General features: G+C 37.0%; 1 protein-coding gene across 1 annotated transcript in view; it reads left to right on the plus strand.

Annotated features, from left to right (window-relative positions):
* LOC134748340 (neural cell adhesion molecule 2-like) overlaps window positions 1-19,683 on the plus strand; it is a 413,385-nt gene that overhangs the window by 357,674 nt on the left and 36,028 nt on the right. The window contains exons 4-5 of the mRNA XM_063683110.1: window positions 9,489-9,621; window positions 15,535-15,743. Coding sequence (XP_063539180.1) covers window positions 9,489-9,621; window positions 15,535-15,743 — 342 coding nt within the window. The remainder of the gene's footprint in view (window positions 1-9,488; window positions 9,622-15,534; window positions 15,744-19,683) is intronic.

Genomic DNA, 19,683 nt, shown 5'->3' on the forward strand with positions numbered 1-19,683 from the left:
TTTGTGGGCAAAGCCCTTAAAATATTTCCTATGAGACCAGACGTGCTATGAGTGGACGCCAAAAAGGCTGGGGAAGCCACACTGGAAATTTTGCGAATTCCTAAACCTCCAAACCGAATAGGGAGGGACGCTTGAGACCAGGAAGGCTCACTTAGCTGAATGTTTAGAATAGTCTCTAAACTAATTTTGATCAAATCATCTAAAGGCGACAATAAATTTTGATGTTTCCAAAAAGGACAGCAGCGGAGCACATATGTAAATTTAGGGACAAAAAGACAAAATTTAAGAATCACAAGAGCATAATGAGGGCTAATTTCGAGTAAGCGATTCGTGTGACTTTTGAATTTAGTTATAGAGTTAGAAATATAACCGGGAAAAGATTCTTCGAATATAGGAGATCCCAGGAGGCAAAGAGAATACTTGTCTACTGATTTGATATCAGGAGCCAGATCGTCAAATTTGGGTTGTAAGTCTGCCAAAGAACAAGAAGGTTTTTGAATAAAGAGTTCACATTTGCTGAAATTCAGTTCTAAACCAATATTTTCGAAACTACTCTTAATAAAAGACAAATCAGAGAGCACAGTATTCACGTCGCCTCCTAGAGTTCCGTCATCTAAATACCAGACATTGAATTTTGATTTTAAATTTTTAATAATTGGATTTATAGCCAAACTAAAAATTGCTGGCCCGAGAGGGTCACCCTGCTGACAGCCAACCTCAGAAGATAATTCATGTGACTTGTACATTAATTTAGATGAGTTTGAATAGCAAAAGAAAAGGTAATTGTATAGCTCTGGAATTTTGTCCTTTACTTCTGTCAGCAAAGTGTCCCTACTAACCGAATTAAAAGCATTTTTAACGTCAATTTTGACTACAATTTCGCAATCATTGAGTGAAAGGTAGGTCCTTAGGGCATGGACGGCTGCCTCGCACCCACCTTTCGTGCCGAAACCTAGCTGTATTGGTTCAAAAAGGGACTGCAATTTTGATCTAACGTGTCTAACCGCAATTTTTGATGCCAGACGTCGTAAAGTAGACCCCACAGCAATGGGTCTCACCCCTCCGTCCTTTTTGGTTAGGGCGATCAGGTTTGCACCGTATAGAATGAACTTTTAATCAGTTTATGGGCAGCGTGGGCTTAGTTGGGAAAAGGAATATTTGTTATGTCAGAGATTTTTTACGTAATAAAATTTTATATTACGTTTTATGTAGTTATATTTTTTATGATTATTTTAATTTTATTATGTTAATTTGTTTAGCTTTTTGGATATACGGATTATTATTATTATTTTTTAATCTGCACATAAGTGAACTACGTACTACAGTCGCGGAAGCAGGTAAGGTACGTGATTAATATTATTTTATTTTGATGTGTTAACAATTTTATTTATTATTATTATTATTATTATGTGTATGGTTTTTTTACTGGTATTTAGCTTAGATGGTAGATATTATGTTAACTGTTATGTGATATTGTTTGTAACATGTAATTTTAATTTGTTTTTAAAAGCTTTAATATATTAATCTAGATAAAATACATAAACTATCATCAAAGTGCCATTAATTTCGTCCGCAACTACTGTTCTGAAGCCACCCACTGCGCCCCGCGCGCATTTGCAAAATGCGAAATTCGCGAATCGCCTCGGCGAATGGAAATGCTTTGTTTTCGCAGATATGGGAAATAAATTTTCGCCCCGGGCGAACGGGAGATTCGAAAGGGCCAACTTAAATCGACTTTCGAACTGTTACTCGCCGGATGTTGCCGATAGGGCTATCGGGTTGGGTGCGTGAATTTTTTCGGTACTTTTAATCAGTTTATGGGCAGCGTGGGCTTAGTTGGGAAAAGGAATATTTGTTATGTCAGAGATTTTTTACGTAATAAAATTTATGTTGGCGGTGAAAAATTGCTGTCTGTCAATAAAAGTTTCACCACAGGTTTCACTCTGACTGCAATATTGTTGCTGCCGATTGCATTGCTGCATGGAACTGTAAAAAGTAATAAATATTATGTCGATATCCTGAAATTTGCATTTCCTGTACCAATACAACAATGCTGTAGCGACTAGAAAGTAACCTTATGGCGCAAATCCGATAGATACTTTGTCTGTCGATCTATTACCTCTTCACGCTTAAACCGCTGAACTGATTTAGATGAAATTTGGCATGGCGATAGTTTGAGGCCCGAGAAAGGACGTAGGATAGTTTTTGTTAATGTATGAATATGTAAGTAACTTTATTGCACATAAACAGGTTTACATTCATCATTATGATAATGAAGATTAATTCAGTAATCAGGATAGGATATGAAGGATAACGAAGATTAATAGTAGAATAATTCTACGCAGACAAAGTTGCGGGTAGAAGCTAGTACAATAATAAAGATTAAGAACAGTTTTGAATGATTCACGGTTAATTTCACTAGACTCAAAAACAATAAGTACAAAAAGTAATCACGGTCCATATCCCGGTCGGTATATAAGTCTAGTGAAAGATTAAGAAACTAAAGCTCACCATATATGACATTGTCATAACTTTTGCCTAAAATGTCCAGTATTATGAGTGACTAAAGTAACTCGAACGTTGTCGCTGACACTATCATATCGTACTAAAGAGCCATGAACATAAATAAAGTTTGAACGTTCACATGACATCTAACGACTTATAAACCGTTTTTTATCAAGCTACCAGCTGGCTCATAAACAAAACTCGATGTACAGCCCCAAAATCACAAACCTATAGCCTAACTGTTTTCAAAACGCATCGTTCTTCGGGCAGCCATTTTAGAGCCAACCATTATAAATGAGATATCCAGTCACGCTTAGTATTTATATGATTTAAGGTCTTTATATACTGGTTACCCTGTAGCGATAGGAACATAGAAAAACAAACAGCTTTACCCGCCATTAAGTTTATAGTTCCACCATGTGCCAAGCGACGCTCGTCAAAATCTATGGAGCGGCGATGGCCCGATTCCAAACCAATATTCTTGTGACATTATTAATTTAAAGAGAATTTTACCTTGCTATTATTGAAAATTGACTCAGAAGTCAATTCGATTATACACTGACATCAGAATGTTTTTTTTTTCTTTATTTAGAAACAAACAGTCTCGTATATTAATAGGTGGTTACAATTTAGGGTAATAGACTTATAGACCTACAGTTTCCTAAAAAAGAGTATGAAAACCAATGACTTATATAAGTGCTAAATTAAACTAGAAATAGAAATTCTAATTTTCAAATCAATGTTACAAAAATACTCTTTCATTTTAACAAAAATAAAACAAAAATGGAAAAATAAAGCAAAAATGGAAATAGTACATTTCGATGCTAGTGCGTAAAGTATGTCATTACTTCACGAGTACCGAGATATCTTAAAACATTCTTGCAGTAAGAAAATACGCCTCTTCTTTGACAGGCGTTCCGTTCCATTGAGACAACTTATTAAAAACGGTTATTCAACATTAAAAAATAAACGTGTTATAATACTAATAATGATGAAGAGGTAAGTAATAAAATATGAAACATGCATATTTTTCGTATTTTTACATTAACAGTAGGTTTTTATGTTAATTACGACGTTTAAAGGAAACTTGTATTAACACTCATTAATATTTAGTCATGAATAAAGTAAAGTAAGTAAAAATTTAAAAAAATTGGAAAAGTAAAAAGCACTAGTTCGCGAAAACCAACTTTCCGCACGCTAAACAGCCACGAAAAGTAGCACTTTTTGAGCAACTGTATTAAAAAATATCTAAATGATGTCGCTTGGTTATCGGGCGACAAGTATTAAGCGAAATTCACGATAACTAAATGTTATCATTCTGATGTCAGTGTACGATCGAATTGGCTTGTCAGTTTAGAAGTATACATAATGCATGGCAGCGCAGATGTTTTAATTCAAAGACACAGCGACTATTTCAACGGAATACGTGTTTGTTTTTACTCACAAGGAATGGGTTTTTTAAGTTGTACCTATGCTAAATTCAAAGTACCCTAACTTACTTACCAACACCCTTATTTCTATTTACGTATATTTTCGTAATTACGTAGAAAATTCTAAATTATATCGGACGTTGACCACAATATTTGAAGCAAAGAAGACGCAACTACTTTAAGCTTGGACATTTTAGAAACATATTAAGAAGTTATTGATAGTGCAAAGACAGGCAGTCGGCAATAAAAGCATGTACAATTTTTTTTTTATCCCAGACAGCTCGTAAAGGCTCTCTTTATTATTCCAAAACTGATGAAAAAGTGCCATTTTTTTCACAAGAGTCGCAAAGTAAGTAGTTGATGCGGCTTTTGGATTGTTTTCTCATGTTGGCTGGTATAATTGACATTCAAATGTTGATTTTGAATGATAAATATTTAATAACGTAGGTACAGTTGAATATGATAATTATGTCACTAACTTTACAGTGTTTTCTTCGCGTTGGTATGGTAAAAAGTTTTGCTTGAAACCCTCGCAGATTTCACTTTTCGAACCTCTCGCTACGCTCATGGATTTAGGAATCTAACTTGCTCGGGTATCAGTATGCACGAGAGGTAAAACAACTACTTTGCGCTCTTGTAAAACAAATAACTATTTACAAACACTTATTTATCGCTACAGATTTCTTTTCGTTTATCTTAACTACGTATGACATAACACGACGAGACCCGTATACTTTTGCTAATAGGTAGGTCAACGCAACTAACTACAAATGACAAGTGACAATAATAAACTGTGACATGTTTGTCGCTTATTTTCTTTGGTGTCTCTTTTTCGTAAGAATAACTTGTTTTACTGTCCTACAGCCTTAAAATATTTAGTATAAAAATGTCACGAAAAAATCGCCATGAGTATAAAACGGGACTTGTTCGCAATGTCAAACGGAATTAGGTATTAAAATGAAACGGTATCTTTAAATAAAATAAAAACGATTTTCTAATTTTTTTTTACATGCCAAATTTTTATATCTAAGCTAAAAGTTAAGAAAACCTTCTGAGTTTCAGTTAATCTAAACTTGAAATTAATTTCGCCCACGTCTTAGTCTAAAACCACACAATACGTAATATATACCTAATATATTATATATGTAATAATAATTTTATTATTATACATTTATGTTTAGTTTTCGCCAGTAATATTGGGTAAACATTTTCGATATTACCAAGAAATACTGTATTTAAAATCTTGAGCTACCAGAAATCGAATCCTAAAGTGCACAGAAAACATTTTCCACTACGCTGAGCGGCATTCTGCTACATTTCAGCGACACGCGCACCTCCACCTTTAGGTATTCGTGCTAAATTGGAAGAAAACTGGGACGCGGGTGACAGCTGATGTCCCTAGACAATATGCAAAATATTCGCTCATTTCGTGTTCACCCGAGTTTTGATGCGGATATGTACCTACGTCTGCGAAACGAGTGCGAGGTTCACATGTTCTCTGTATTCTGTAAATGTGTGTACAGATCGATTTGCAAAGCTGATGTGAATGAAATGAACTCTACGTGTGACATACACTACATCCACGTCATCCACTCGGTCTTTGTATTATTTACAGTATCGTCAACTGGTAGGTAGTAGTATAAATCCCGTAGCCGTTTTTCTACACAGTGCATTCGTTTTGAGTGTCGACGGTTGTAAAATGAAAAAAAAGTTATGTTAATCATTATTTAGTTAGTGTATTTTGTAGTGTGTCGTTAATCTATACAAACCTTTTAAGGCGGTTACAAACTGCTTTTACTACGAGGTAGTTAATGTAGTTATCCTAATTTGTGGTTTACCACTCAATGGTATTGTATTCTTGAGACTTTTTGAGTAAACAAGCTCAATTGATACAATTTCGACTATAGCAGATTTTAATGCATAATATCTTGTAATTGTTCGCTATTAAATATCATTCTGGTTCACATGTGCCCTCATATATAAATTACATAAAAGTTGACGTCGGATTTTAATAACCCGAAATGTAATATCAGTATATTCTATAATTTACGAGTATCTTACGGTTGTCCCTCGCAGTTCATGGCAACGCGGTGACTGTGATGGGGTCCTTTGCGTCTGAAGGGAGATGGGACTGGTTTTGTTCCAAGAATCCCCTTTTTCTGGATTTTTAAATAATTAATAATAATATTTTTTGAGATATTGTAGGCGGGTATCCTAAAAAACCGTGAATCTCTTTCGGATCGCCTTTGGTTTTTAAACTGCATTTTTCTAAGGATTTGGAAAATAAGATGTGAAACAGTAGGTAATAAAAATACCTCAAATTGTACCAGGAACTTTCGGCTAATAAGAGAAAAAAGAGTCGAAGGGAAACCAGAATAACGATCAGAAATGTCTGTGTTAAATCAATGCGCGTAGCTGGCTGGAAGCCGGAAACAAGCCTCTTTCCGCACAAGCGCCCCGCCTTTAATGTAGAATTAACTGTATGTAGGTATCCTACTTGACGATGACGACGTAAACTGCAAAAAAATTAGATTTTCGACTGCCTGTGATATCGCTAGTTTTGTGGAAAAAAACAACAGATTTTTTTCTTATATTTAGATATGTGTAAAATTAGCAGCATAGTATCCATGTAACATTTTAAAATAAAAACAGGGCTAATAATCCACGCAAATGATAGTAGTATCCAACATCGTGCGATTCGTGCGCAGCATCGTAGCGCTTCATGTTTTTTGGACCCAATTTCGCCAAAAATCAATTCATATTTATCTTACATGTGTCTGTGAATTCATTGACTTAGTCGCAAATTGTACTCGAAACTACAGACCACAATAATTGCAAAAAGCAAAAAGTTGTCGAAAGACTAGAATAACGAGCAGAAATGAAGCCAGCGAAAGAGTTGAGGCATTAAATCGATGCGCACCGCTCCCGCTGGACGCCGGAAACCGGCTTATTTCCGCACTGGCATCGCGCCGATAATGTTGAATTAACCATACTTCAAGCTGAAACCGCTCCGGTTTTCGATTTAGCTTGTGACATGATCGCGTTTTAATATATACTAGTAATTGCACTAACTAGGAGCCATTAACATGACATTCTCATACAAGTTTTCATTTCTTCAATCATTTCACTTTAGAAAACGATTTTTAAGTACCTAGCCTTTGTGATCCTAGATAAGAAATACATATTGGCTTGTTTTAGGCAAATCCAAACTTCTGAAAAATATGCATTTTAAAATCCAAAACTTGGCGAGTCGGTAACAAAACCTACCAAATAGAAAATAATAAAAATGTATGTATGTACATAGTACATACCTACTTAAATTTTTAATGCACAACTTAAATGTTATCAAAGATAATCCACACTCAATAAATCTTTGATATTATAAATCATATTTGATTAATTTTATATAAAACAAAATATAGATAATGTTGTTTATAAAAAACATTGTTGTAATCTATAAATTGTAAATACAGATGTCAATCGCAATGAAAAAATCAACGATAATCAACTCTGGCCAACGTGGGACACGAACCCACATCCTTGGATTGCCGGTCCAATGCGTTACCAATTCCGGCAGTTGACCATCCGCTGAACTTTGTTATATTCCATTACTTGAATATATTCGGCAGGATGCCAAAGTTAATGGAATTCAACAAAAACACCGTTTATGAAAACAACCTTAAACCGAGTCTATTAACCCAAGCAATTTCCGTTTTTCTACCAGTCATAGCGCCGAACAAAAATACCTCAACAAAAACGAGGGGCTAAAAATACGGAGCGAAATATAGTATAACAACAAAGATATTGGAAGTAGCACGTTGTTTACTTCGTAGTACACACACTAAGTTAAGAATACTAGGCTGCGGATACAGTATTTGATATTTGTGCAGTTTTATAATCTGGAACGCTTGTGTTTGAACACAGCTTGCGCTTGTCTTTACAACGTATCGATGAAGAAATAATTTGTAAATGGGTTTGAAAACACTGAAAATTAATAGACATTGACATTAGCCAGTCGCACGACTGTGTAACTTCGGGATCACTGTTAATGATATACCTATAATTGTGTAGACAGATGAACACAGACTTATGTGTGGAGTAACAAGAAAGGATCGGATTAAGAATGAGTATATTAGGGCAAGTTTGATAGTAGCAGCGGTAACGGAGAAGATTAGAAGTAGTATAGGTTAGAATGTTAGGGATGAATGTCGATGGATGGAGAGCCAATGGTAGACCCAAAAAACGATGAATGGATTGTGTGAAAGAGGATATGAGAAAGAAAGGAATGAGTGCTAAGGTGACGAAAGATAGAGGAGAATGGAATAGAAAAACATGTTGTACCGACCCACATAACGTAGGATAAGGGCAGGAAGAAGACGAACAGAGACTTAGTAAGTTGTACCTAGTATGACAACTTTTTGTTACGGATCCAGCTGAGGTTTTTTCGACGGGCTACACTTTGGAATTCTTAAAAAACAAAGATTACACATGCAAAGGAGAGAACATGCATATAATACCTTTGTAGATGCAGGTGTCCATAGTCTACACTACGGCGCATAGGCTACGGTGACCGATTACCATCAGACGTTTGGTTTGCTACCGACGTGGCATATAAAAATAGACCCTTAAAAATTAAATTCGTTAGATTTTCTGAAAATTATTCGCATTAGGTTTAGGATCTTCCAAAGTTTGAAGTTTTAAAACACATGGAAACAATCTGAGACAGTGAATCGCCACGCAGCCGGGCCGGGTAAGTGGGGCCGCCGGATGTCCGCCCGCGTCTTGCCCGGATGTAATGAACCAGCAAGCGCACTGGATTGCCCGTTGCCCGGACCGGTTAATGCACACACGAGTGGAAAATAGGATATCCGTTATCTGTACTTATAGGATCGTTTTAACAGTGTACAGACAGACTGAAAGTGATGCCTTAGTAGTACTCGTAGCCAAGACAAAACTTTTGTTACATACCACATTGGATTGCCCGCTGCCCGGGCCCGGTTAATGCACAGTGTAAAAAACATCCATAACTCAGGAACAAATGTTTGCGATAAATCATTTGCCATGATTCAAACCCGGGACTCCTGCTTGCTAGGCAGGGACAATACCGACTAGGCTAATATAGTATGAATTATCTCAGATGATTTTTTCTGCTCGGGCCCTAATTTGTTAAACAAAAGGTATTGTTTCCTTTATGCAGTGGCTACACTGCTTACTGCTAATAGCCCCGGCATAACTAACGGGAACAAGCCCGTTTAAAAAGCAAATTTACCATTCTATTTATATGGTTCAAATTCATAAAACAGCCCGCCCTGATTGTTCTCTGAATGAGCTGTCACATAAATTTGAACCATAATACTATCACGATAGTTGCTTTTTAAACGACATGGCTGATTTGGCACGTGCTGAAGACCGCTCTTAAAAGAAACAAAGGCTTTTGTTTAACAGATTAGGGCACGAGCCCGAAATAATCATCTGAGAGAATTCATATTATAGCTCGTTAAATAATACGCCTGCTGATCGTCGTTCATAACCACTATTTCTCCTTTGTTACAGTTTCCATGACCCAAGTGATAGCGGTGGCAGGTGAGCCCGTGTATCTGCCGTGCGACATCGCGTCCATAGACGAAGATGACGCCGTGCTGCTAGTACTGTGGTATAAGGAGGATCTCGGGACGCCGATATACAGGTAGATACAACAGTTGTATGCTTTAGCATGAAACGAAATATACCTTGTCTATCAAAGTAAACCGTAGTAAAGTGTGCGATCTCTTTCTAATCCAAGAGAGAAATCTGGTAGTGTTACTGGTAATAGGCTGTTTTAATACAAAAACAAATTTTACACGAATTTTGAGTTAACTCCGTTTATCACTAAGCGAGCGAACTGAAGAGAGGCACAAAAATGCTTAGAGCGACATTGCTTGCACGTTGGCACGAATAGGAAATGGTCAGGGTACTGACTAAGTTTGTATGGCGATAATCGGGCCTTCCGGCCTGATTCGAGCTTTAAGATACGTCAAAAATTTGCTACAGATACGATATGGGTCGTATATGTCAGTGTTTTAAGAAACTACCTATCTACCCACTGACTATCAGTCCGTCGGGCGATATCGGCTTGTCCGAACAACTGTTCGGAACGGAATTCTCATTCTCATTCTCTCATTCTCATTCTCAACCAGTACCGAGAGTAGTACTCCCTAGGCAGGAGCGTCAATCACTATTGGCGTTATTCTTAAACACACATTAATTAGCTTTTAGTACACATAATTAATGTCATTAACGGGTCTGATAGTCAGTGGCCGTCTTAACGTAGCCACGACAGCTAGTGCAACCTAGAGGAAATATCGGAGAAAAAGTAAAATAATTAATTTTAATCGCGTTGGAACCGTTAATTACATTAATTATTAATCGTTGGTCTTGATCTGTCATTTTGGCTTATTAATTTGCAAGAAAGAGATAAAACATAAATTAACTAATTGAGGCGTGTAAAGTAATATGAATAAGGGGGTAAAGATTTATTTTACCAATTGTGTGGCGATCAACGGTGCCGTTTCCAACGCGAGGTTTTCCCGAGGGGCTACAGTATGGGGTTTTTCAAAAAAGGAGTGTACAGGTTTTTAAAGGGTCGTCAACGCGCGTGTAATCTCTTCGGTGTTGCAGGCGTCCATAGGCTACGGTAACTGCTTACCATCAAGCGGGCCGTATGCTTGATTGCCACCGACGTGGTATAAAAAAAAAGTTAAGAGCAAATTTATTTACCTCGCATCACTCGCATGTGTCATAATGCATTATTGGCACACAGCTGTTAAATTAAAATAGATACATTTTATTACGCAATGTTAGAGCGCAATGTTACCGTACAATAACTTTGCTGAAAATAGGTATATCGTTTCGAAAGAGATCAAACTCACCAGCAAGCACCTATTACAGGTACCAAATTATCGAACCGGAACAATAAAAATTCAATATAATCTCATTTAATTATCTTCCAAAACATTAAAGCTTTGCTCTTTAATAACAGACAAACAATACGCACTTGTACAAGAATAAGCATAAACAAAATTAGGAAATAGCAAGAAATTCGCTCTCGGCGAGAACTCTCGAGTCTGTTTATTGGCCAAATTCAATGAGCACTCTTAACGCGGCGAGCATAATGTGCGAGCGGTGGGAGGTAGAAGCGGTGCGAGGATTCTGACTAAATATTAAATAGACTTATATTGAAAACTGTAATAGATGTCATATATTAAAGAAAAAGTGACGAAGCCCTCCAGTGGTGAAGGCTGGATTCGAACCGGCATCTTTAGCTATCGCCGCTGACGCCATGAACCCCTAGGCCACCCCGCCACGGCGGTCGGTGCCCGTCCGAATTTCTCGACTATATGCCATCTTAGTAAGACTAGGCGTCTTTGACCAGCTCTAAGGGCAAGCAGTGCGCGCTTGCACCTCCTAAACGAACTCCTTACGAATTTACGTTGTAGCGAGAGAGACTACTACTACTAGACTTATATTGACCGGGATATTAAACCGTGAATATTGGGAGCTCATAAATAATACAAAAATCGTGAAACATTCAAACCTCTAAATAATAAATAATAGTATAGGTACAGAAGATTCACCCTCTAACAAAACGCGTCTATTACGGCAGATGACCGCTAGGTGGCGCAAGCGAGAACAGGTGTCCGTTCCGTAGGGGAGTGCGGCAACTAATAGTAACTAATAGTAGTAGTACAACCATAGGGCTAGACACCAAAATTGTTGTGGGCCGCATGTACTTGTAGCGACACGACGAAATCGCGGAGTTAGCCACGCCTGCTTAAGGTGACATTCGGATAGCGACTACATCAGTTTTAAGCCAATATTCGGATGGCAACTGCAACTACATTAATGTTGCGACATTGCTGCTGTGGCACGCGCTATCACTATCAAAATTTAGGTTCCCATAGAATACATTTACTTGAACAGGGAATTTTTATTTGCGATTACGGTTTCGATTTTCCACACGTTTTTACATTGTCACCGAGAGAGGAAAAATTCGTAAAAATAATATCACAAAAATTAGAAAAACATACAACTATACGGATAAATGACTCTTGTTATTGTCTACGTGAAAGCACGATAAAAACAGTACCCGTTTATTTCACGTGGATAAGGCCACTCATAATTCGCTTACTAGCTTCTTTAAAAAAAGCTATAGATCTTCAGCCTATGACTTGCACCAACATTTGTGCCTCATCCAAAACTCTTCACAACATTGTAAAGACAACTCGAAACTTGGCGAGGGCTTTCAGGTGAACAATTTATTCGATTTCAGTACCTAAACGCGAGGGCTAATGACGTTATTGTTTATTTTTCGCATCAAAAAGGAGATCCAGGATGAAAGTTTTCTTCAATTTCGCTTACTAAGGTTTTATACGTAGCCAATACTGAAAGTTACTATAATGTGCCACTTAGAGATGAAACTGTCAAAGTAAAGGTTGAAGCTTTACTACTTTTGAATATACAAATATATTCAGTTACTATTCTCAAAATATGAAAATGTAACTCTTACAACAAATGTGTGAGGTAGTTTATTTGGATGTGATTGTGTATTTTAGGAATGCCGGCAGTTTTAAAATTGTATGTCAAGCGTTTTTATGATTCTAACTCAAGAAATTTTCCGTGTTTGAATTGTTTCAATGTGCCCGCAATCGACAAAACGTTTATAGCAGGCTTCCAATTTTATCGTATAATAAAACCCAGTTCTCGTGCGACTATTTGTAGTATGTTTTATAATTTAAATTGCTTTCATATTAATCTTAAACCTGATAAATCGAGAAGGAAGTCTTTCAACAGCGTTTCCGAACTTAAATCGCAGCTGTGTGCTTAATAATAAGTCACAAAAATGTAGCATATCAGCAGATTCAGACAACCTTAGGTATCCAAATGAATCTAGTAAAAAGATCCTACATGCACACGTCAGAAAACATGAATATAAATAGATACAACACAATCTCCATAAAAACACTGAGACCCCAAATGTTCATATAAAAAGTGCCTGGGGATAAAAGGGCCGTGTACTTTTTATGTATCGTTTAATTTTTCCGTGTACCGTAAAGAAAATTTATACCTAAGTATACGCATTGTCAGAAAGAGTTAAGCAAAGGAATTATAAACGAAAATGTTACATAATTTTATACGCGGTTGTGGCCTAACAAGAGCAGCAATAAATTAAACCGTTGACTGTACAGTCGAAGGCAAAAATATCGATACAGACAAATGGCTCAAAAATATGTGAACACGACTTTATTGCCTAAGGTGTAAGAGCGTACACATATTTTTGAAACTTTGGGAATGTATACATATATACTTATGCCCTTGACAGTACTCAAACTTACCAACATTAATTTATTCAGCAACTTTTAAACGAAATACAATATTATGCAACTGTTGTTTTTTTTATTCTGTTGCAGGCCAAGATCTATCAACAATTATTTACTTTGATTTCATTTATAATTCTAGGTGTATGCTTCTGTCTTAGAAAAAAAATTGTGTGCAACGGTAACATAATTAGTTCTTAAAATTCTCGGGACTGTCTTTACAAAACTCAACTTCGTCTCGTTTTGTAACTTTGGCCCTTGAATTTTAAGAACCCTTATTATTAACCTGTTGCACAAAATACTATTAGCAAAGATAGATATATCTCCGTAATAGATGGATACAGTCTAAGGAAAAAACGTGCCTCGAAAATCAAGAAAATTTGATTCTCGTTCAGAGGGCGCTACTAGTTTTGGCCTACAGTCGTATAGATGGCGTTGACGGTTTCGTTTGTTATTTAACAATTTTAACGCATATCAGTGAAAGAACATGGGTCAAAATCATAAAAATAATTAATGCGAATAAAAAAATCTATCTATCTATCGTATTTTTATAAATCTTCATTTTTAGTTTTAAAGTGTGTCGACAGATGGCAGTGAATTTACTGGGGTTACAAAATTTACTATGACGGTACCGCTCTAGTATAAGTTACTCTATGCTTTTAGCAACATGGCGCTACTCCGAACTCACAATACATCTAATAACGATGGTTTCACAAAGGAAAGATATTTACTGAAAATGTTGCAAGAATTTCTTCGGACGCTTACAAACAATACTAGTGACGTCTTCATTTTGCTAAAGTTGAAATTGCTAAATACTTTAGATTTTACTATCGTTCTAACAACAAGAGTGTAGCGAAACTTTTTAGTTTTCGTTTTAGTTATAGTTAACGCTATCTCCACTGAGCTCGTTCACTTACCTGTACTAACAATGGCATTCTGTTAAACAAGAGCCATTATTTCTTTTATGTCAGCGCGTGGCCTTTGTGCCTGCGCGCGTGGCCAATTGTGTGTGAGCCTCAGGCACAAAAGGCCACGCGCTGACACAAAAGAATAAAGGCTTTTTTTTAACAGAATGCCATTGTTAGTACAGATAAGTGAACGAGCTCAGTAGAGATAGCTTTAACTATACCAGCCGCCTGCAAAAGCTAACCGCTAAGCTACGAATAACTTAACATACTTGTGTCAGACTGACTTCTTGTACATGTTGTTATTTGTGTTCCAATGGAAAATGGCGTGGGTTCAAATCCCATTTCTAAAGTTATTGAATAAAAACATCAGACACCATTTAATTACAATGATAATTAGGGAATCACAAAATATATCCTAATAGATACGTGAAGCGGTTCGACAACCGGTTTCAAAACAATCGGACAGTTGGAAGTGACACTGGATTTAAATAAATACCTATATTTTTATACCACGTCGGTGGCAATCAAGCATACGGCCCGCATGATGGTAAGCAGTACCAATACCTATATACATAGAAAACATCTATAGCGCAAGAACACATATTTGTGATACACACACTATTAAATGCCCTTACCAGGATTCGAACCCGGGACTATCCGGGACCTTCTTCTTCGTAGGCAGGGTCACGACCGACTAGGCTATTATATGAAATGGTGGGTTGTATTTAATTAACTTTCTCTGGCCCTTGTTATATAGTTAATAACTTAAATGCTGGTAGAAGTCTATTTTTAACTGATTTTACCTATTTAGTAGAAATGGATTTCCGCTCAATGTTACTAAATTCCCTGATTAGCCTTGATGGTGAGTAACGTTGTCAAAATGTTCCTTTTGCATAATAACTGACTGAAGAGTAGTATAAAAGTGATCAAGTTGCATAATGATAAACAATCGGTACAATACTTACAGCCTTTAAAGTTTATATTCATTAATATAGCTAAGACACATAAAAATGTTCACAAAAGCTCGCTTCACGTAGCTTCTATTTACGTTCTAGGTAATAATGTGGCCACCATTTGTCGTTTACTTGATAAAGCGAAAAACAAGCAAAATAAGATCATGTAACAAGTATCAAAAGTTGGGGAATCCGTAGGACAACAATAGTAATATACTAATTTATACATAAATTTATTGGTTTATTATAAAACAATTCCCCCAATGAGGGGCGCCACTGGATGGTCGATGCAGTCTTAAACTTACGCATTTTATTTGAAATAAAATTGGACTGTACTTACATTAAGGTTGTTTTCGGTTTAATAACCAATTTTATTTGTTAACAGCGTCGACGCCCGCGAGCGAGACTTCGGCGTGGCCGAACGCTGGTCCGACGAGAGCGTCTTCGCGTCCCGAGCTTATTTCTTGCCGGAGCGAAGACCAGCAGAGTTAGGAGTCGACCGAGTCAAGGCTTCTGACCAGGGCATCTACCGCTGCCGGGTCGACTTCAAACAGGCCCAGACTAGGAATTCTAGGGTCAATCTCACTGTCATAGGTAAGTTTAGATCATTAATTGTTGTGTCATGTTTTAGCCAAAGGTCCCATTTGTCGATATGGAGTGGAGACGTTGCCTGGTTCGACGAGGCTTCGCGTCCAGAGCTTATACCTCTTGCCCGAGCGTAGACCGGCGGAGCTAGGACTTGACCGCGAGGAGAACTTAACGGGGTACCTCTTAACACTACGAGGTCTAGGAATCAATCCTCCCTATGTTGGTGAATATTTTTAAGGGATACCGCCGTTTAGCCAAAATATTTTTCGCCAAATTTCACTTCCCAACAAACTTATGGCATCAGTTTCATTTCCCAAATGAGATTTTAGCAAGTTTTTTACTTCGCAACCATTTCATTTCCCAACCCCATACTTGCGAAATGAAAATGACGTACTAGGTTGGGTTAGGTTAGGTTGGATTATGAAAATTTGCGAAATGAAATTTTGCCAAATGATAATTTGCGTAAAATAGTTTGGGAAGTAATACTTTGGGAAACGATTTTTGGCAATACATTAGTAAACCTATTTTTAACTATATTTTTAGTACAGTCTGTTCTCTAACATAAGTACTGTATCTACTTTTCTATACTGCTAGCATAGCGACGTGGGTAGGTTACTAGGTAGGTAAGCTGGGGGTTTAAACCCACCACCTCCGGGTTGAAACATCCCACCTGTACTAATCGCATAAATCCTACTCGTATAAAGCACATATTCATAAGGTACATATTATTATTCATATGGTACATGATCCTATACTAATTATTTTTTTCTTCCACTTACATCCACCCTCATCCCAAGTCCAAACTTTACTTGATATTCATGTAAACTGCAAATGTGTTCTAGAACACTTGATGATATTTGACTTTAAAATGTCCGATTTCCGAACTCGGTTTGGCTTCGTTCCAGTCTTCGATACTAGATTTTACATGTTTAATTCATAGTTATGGTAACATACGCACTCTCTTGGTCATTTTCGACGACGTTGCAACAATAAGGAAATTGAATAAAAGTATATCATAATGAGAATATTATGTTATTTGATTCTAACGTCAGATCCAAGCTCAGTTTCTTCCAAGAAATGCTTGCTAGGATCACATAGGAGCCAAAAATCATAAAACAGGGGATGTAAATGTTTGGAAAAGTGAAAATGTTAATTCCAACAAAAGACTTCATAACCAGATTCCATTAAATTATAGAAAAGGAACCGAATACCGCTTCTATAAATTACAAATAATTATGTACTTCATTATCATCATCATCATGTCAGCCGATAAACGTCCACTGCTGGACATAGGCCTCCCCCAAGGCTCGCCACTCCGACCGATCCTGTGCCGCTCGCAACCACGAATTCCCGCGACCTTCACCAGGTCGTCGCTCCATCTCGTTGGAGGCCTACCGGCATATATTATATTTATACCTTATTATGTACCTAACTGAAGTAAAAGTATAGGTAATGTGATGACATTTGTAACAGTAATAGTATTAAGAGGAAAGGGGACGGCCTCTGGATATTGACATTATGGAAAATATTTTTACACAATTTGATGTTTATTAACCATAGCTATGCCCTTGACTTTTTAAATTTTTTGATTATGGTAAAAATTAGGAGCGAAAAACAGATTTCATACAAATTTTAAAATGCTCCTAACTTTTATAATAATTAAAAATTTAAAAAAATCATAGCTGCAAAGCTAGGTATGGAAATCCATCAGTCTAAAATATCGTCGCTATACTTACTCAACCTTATATCTGCAACAATCATTTGATGGAAATGTCGCTTTTCTTTCATTCGGAATACGGGTGTTTTTGTCATCAAATGAGTGTTGCAGATACGAGGTTGAGTAAGTACAGCGGCAATATGTGACTGCAATTGAAAAAAATAATTGACAAGGAATAAATCCAACGTTAAGCGTCTTATGTGCACGATTTCGGGGTAATATATTTGGCAATTTCGAGGCAGGTATAAACGAATAAATGTGGAGGTTCAGCTTTAAAATATGTAAAATTATTAAAAACCGGCCAAGTGCGAGTCGGACTCGCGCACGAAGGGTTCCGTACCATTACGCAAAACACGGTAAAAAATCATGTTTTTTGTATGGGAGCCCCACTTAAATATTTTGTTTTATTCGGTTTTTAGTATTTGTTGTTATAGCGGCAACAGAAATACATTATCTGTAAAAATTTCAACTGTCTAGCTATCACGGTTCATGGGATACAGCCTGGTGACAGATAGACGGTCAGACAGACAGACGGGGTGGATTCTTAGTAATAGGGTCCCGTTTTTACCCTTTGGGTACGGAACCCTAAAAATGGAAGAAAAAACTCAGACAAATACGAAGTAAACTGCTGTTTATACTTAAGTACATATTAAACTTTGTGAATTTAATATAATCAGGTAATTTTACGGGTTTATTTTTAATTTATTTACAAAAACCGAGCTGGTTATTTTTTTACTGAGACTACAAGGAAATAAAGAAACAGAAATAGGGTCCCTAAAAAAGAAAGAGAACAATATAAATAAAATAGGTTGCGTACTCCCACAATAACCTTAGCCTGTATCATGGTAACTGTTAGAGGTGACTAGGTGAGACATAGTTTACTAGAATTGTTTTTTGGAACAGATACTGCGAACCACGTTCGACGTGTTTTCTGTCGCACTTGTAAATTCGTACGTAAGTGTGACAGGCAGGCAACACGTCGAACGTGGTGCGCGGTAGGCCCTCAGGTATTGCCGTGTACGCGTAAGTACGCTATCCCGGGGCGTTTTTTAGCGTCTCCTTTATACCTAGGAGAAAGGCGACTCAATACGTCATAATGATCTGATGCAATGCATAGGTATAGACACTTAGCCTTAAGAGACTTGACTGACAGACTGACCAACGTAAATCCCTAGTAGCTAAGGTTATTAGCATTAGCACCTATCTTCACCTTTAGACATACTTTTTTTTTTCAATCTAGTTTTTAATTCACTAACTGGTCGCCCAAGATACAGGCTATGCCTAGTTTGGGGACCCCTGTTCATACTGTTATAAATGTACCGCTGTATGCGCGCAACCTGGACCTCATGTATACTCCATCTGCAAATTCCCTTCTTTGTGTGCAAAACTAAATATATTTTTCATTTAAAAAAAATAAAAAAAATAAAAAAAATGCGCAACCCGCTTCCAACGCGCAAGCGGCGACCTTCGGTAAGGCGCATTGGAGGCTAATTTTATTAAAGCTTACATTTTGACATCATCATCTTGTGAAATAAAATTATAAAAATGGATTATATCGCGTATATTGAATTTATAATACATCCTGACGTTTCCAACCATTTACAGCGTTCGTGGTCAACGAGTGACTGAGGAAAAATACAATGTGCAAAAATACCCACATACAAAAAATAATGAACCACAAACTATAAACTTTAAGGCCGGTTGTACATGCAAAATCGGTTCATACCTCAAGGCTAGTTATACAATACAATTATTTTCAAGTAAAGATATATATATATATACGCGATAAAGCTACGCCGACTCCAACCCTACACCTCGGACCCGAGTAGATTTAATTCCCTCCTTAATTGTAGGAGGGTATCCCAATATGGGACAGTTTGAGATTTGGGGAAGAACAAAATATTTTCATTAATCATCATCATCATTCCATGCAGACGAAGGCGCGGACAGAAGCTAGTGACTAATACGTATAGGCAAAGCCTAAGAACTAATCATATTGCCAAACACGGCCAAGCCAAGTTATGAAAACACGCCTCCAATATTGGCACGGAACTCTAAAAATATACCTATACTCGTACACCTATACCTAGGTACAAAAGTATCTGCGGCAAAGCAACTTGATTAAATTTTTATATACCCGCAGACTATTTATAACATAGCTTCGAGGGATATTGGATGGACCGGTGGTCGGATTATGTAAGTATTGAACATGCGGATATACGTATATTG

Source organism: Cydia strobilella, chromosome 16 (genome assembly GCF_947568885.1).
Source record: "Cydia strobilella chromosome 16, ilCydStro3.1, whole genome shotgun sequence".
Lineage (NCBI taxonomy): Eukaryota > Metazoa > Arthropoda > Insecta > Lepidoptera > Tortricidae > Cydia > Cydia strobilella.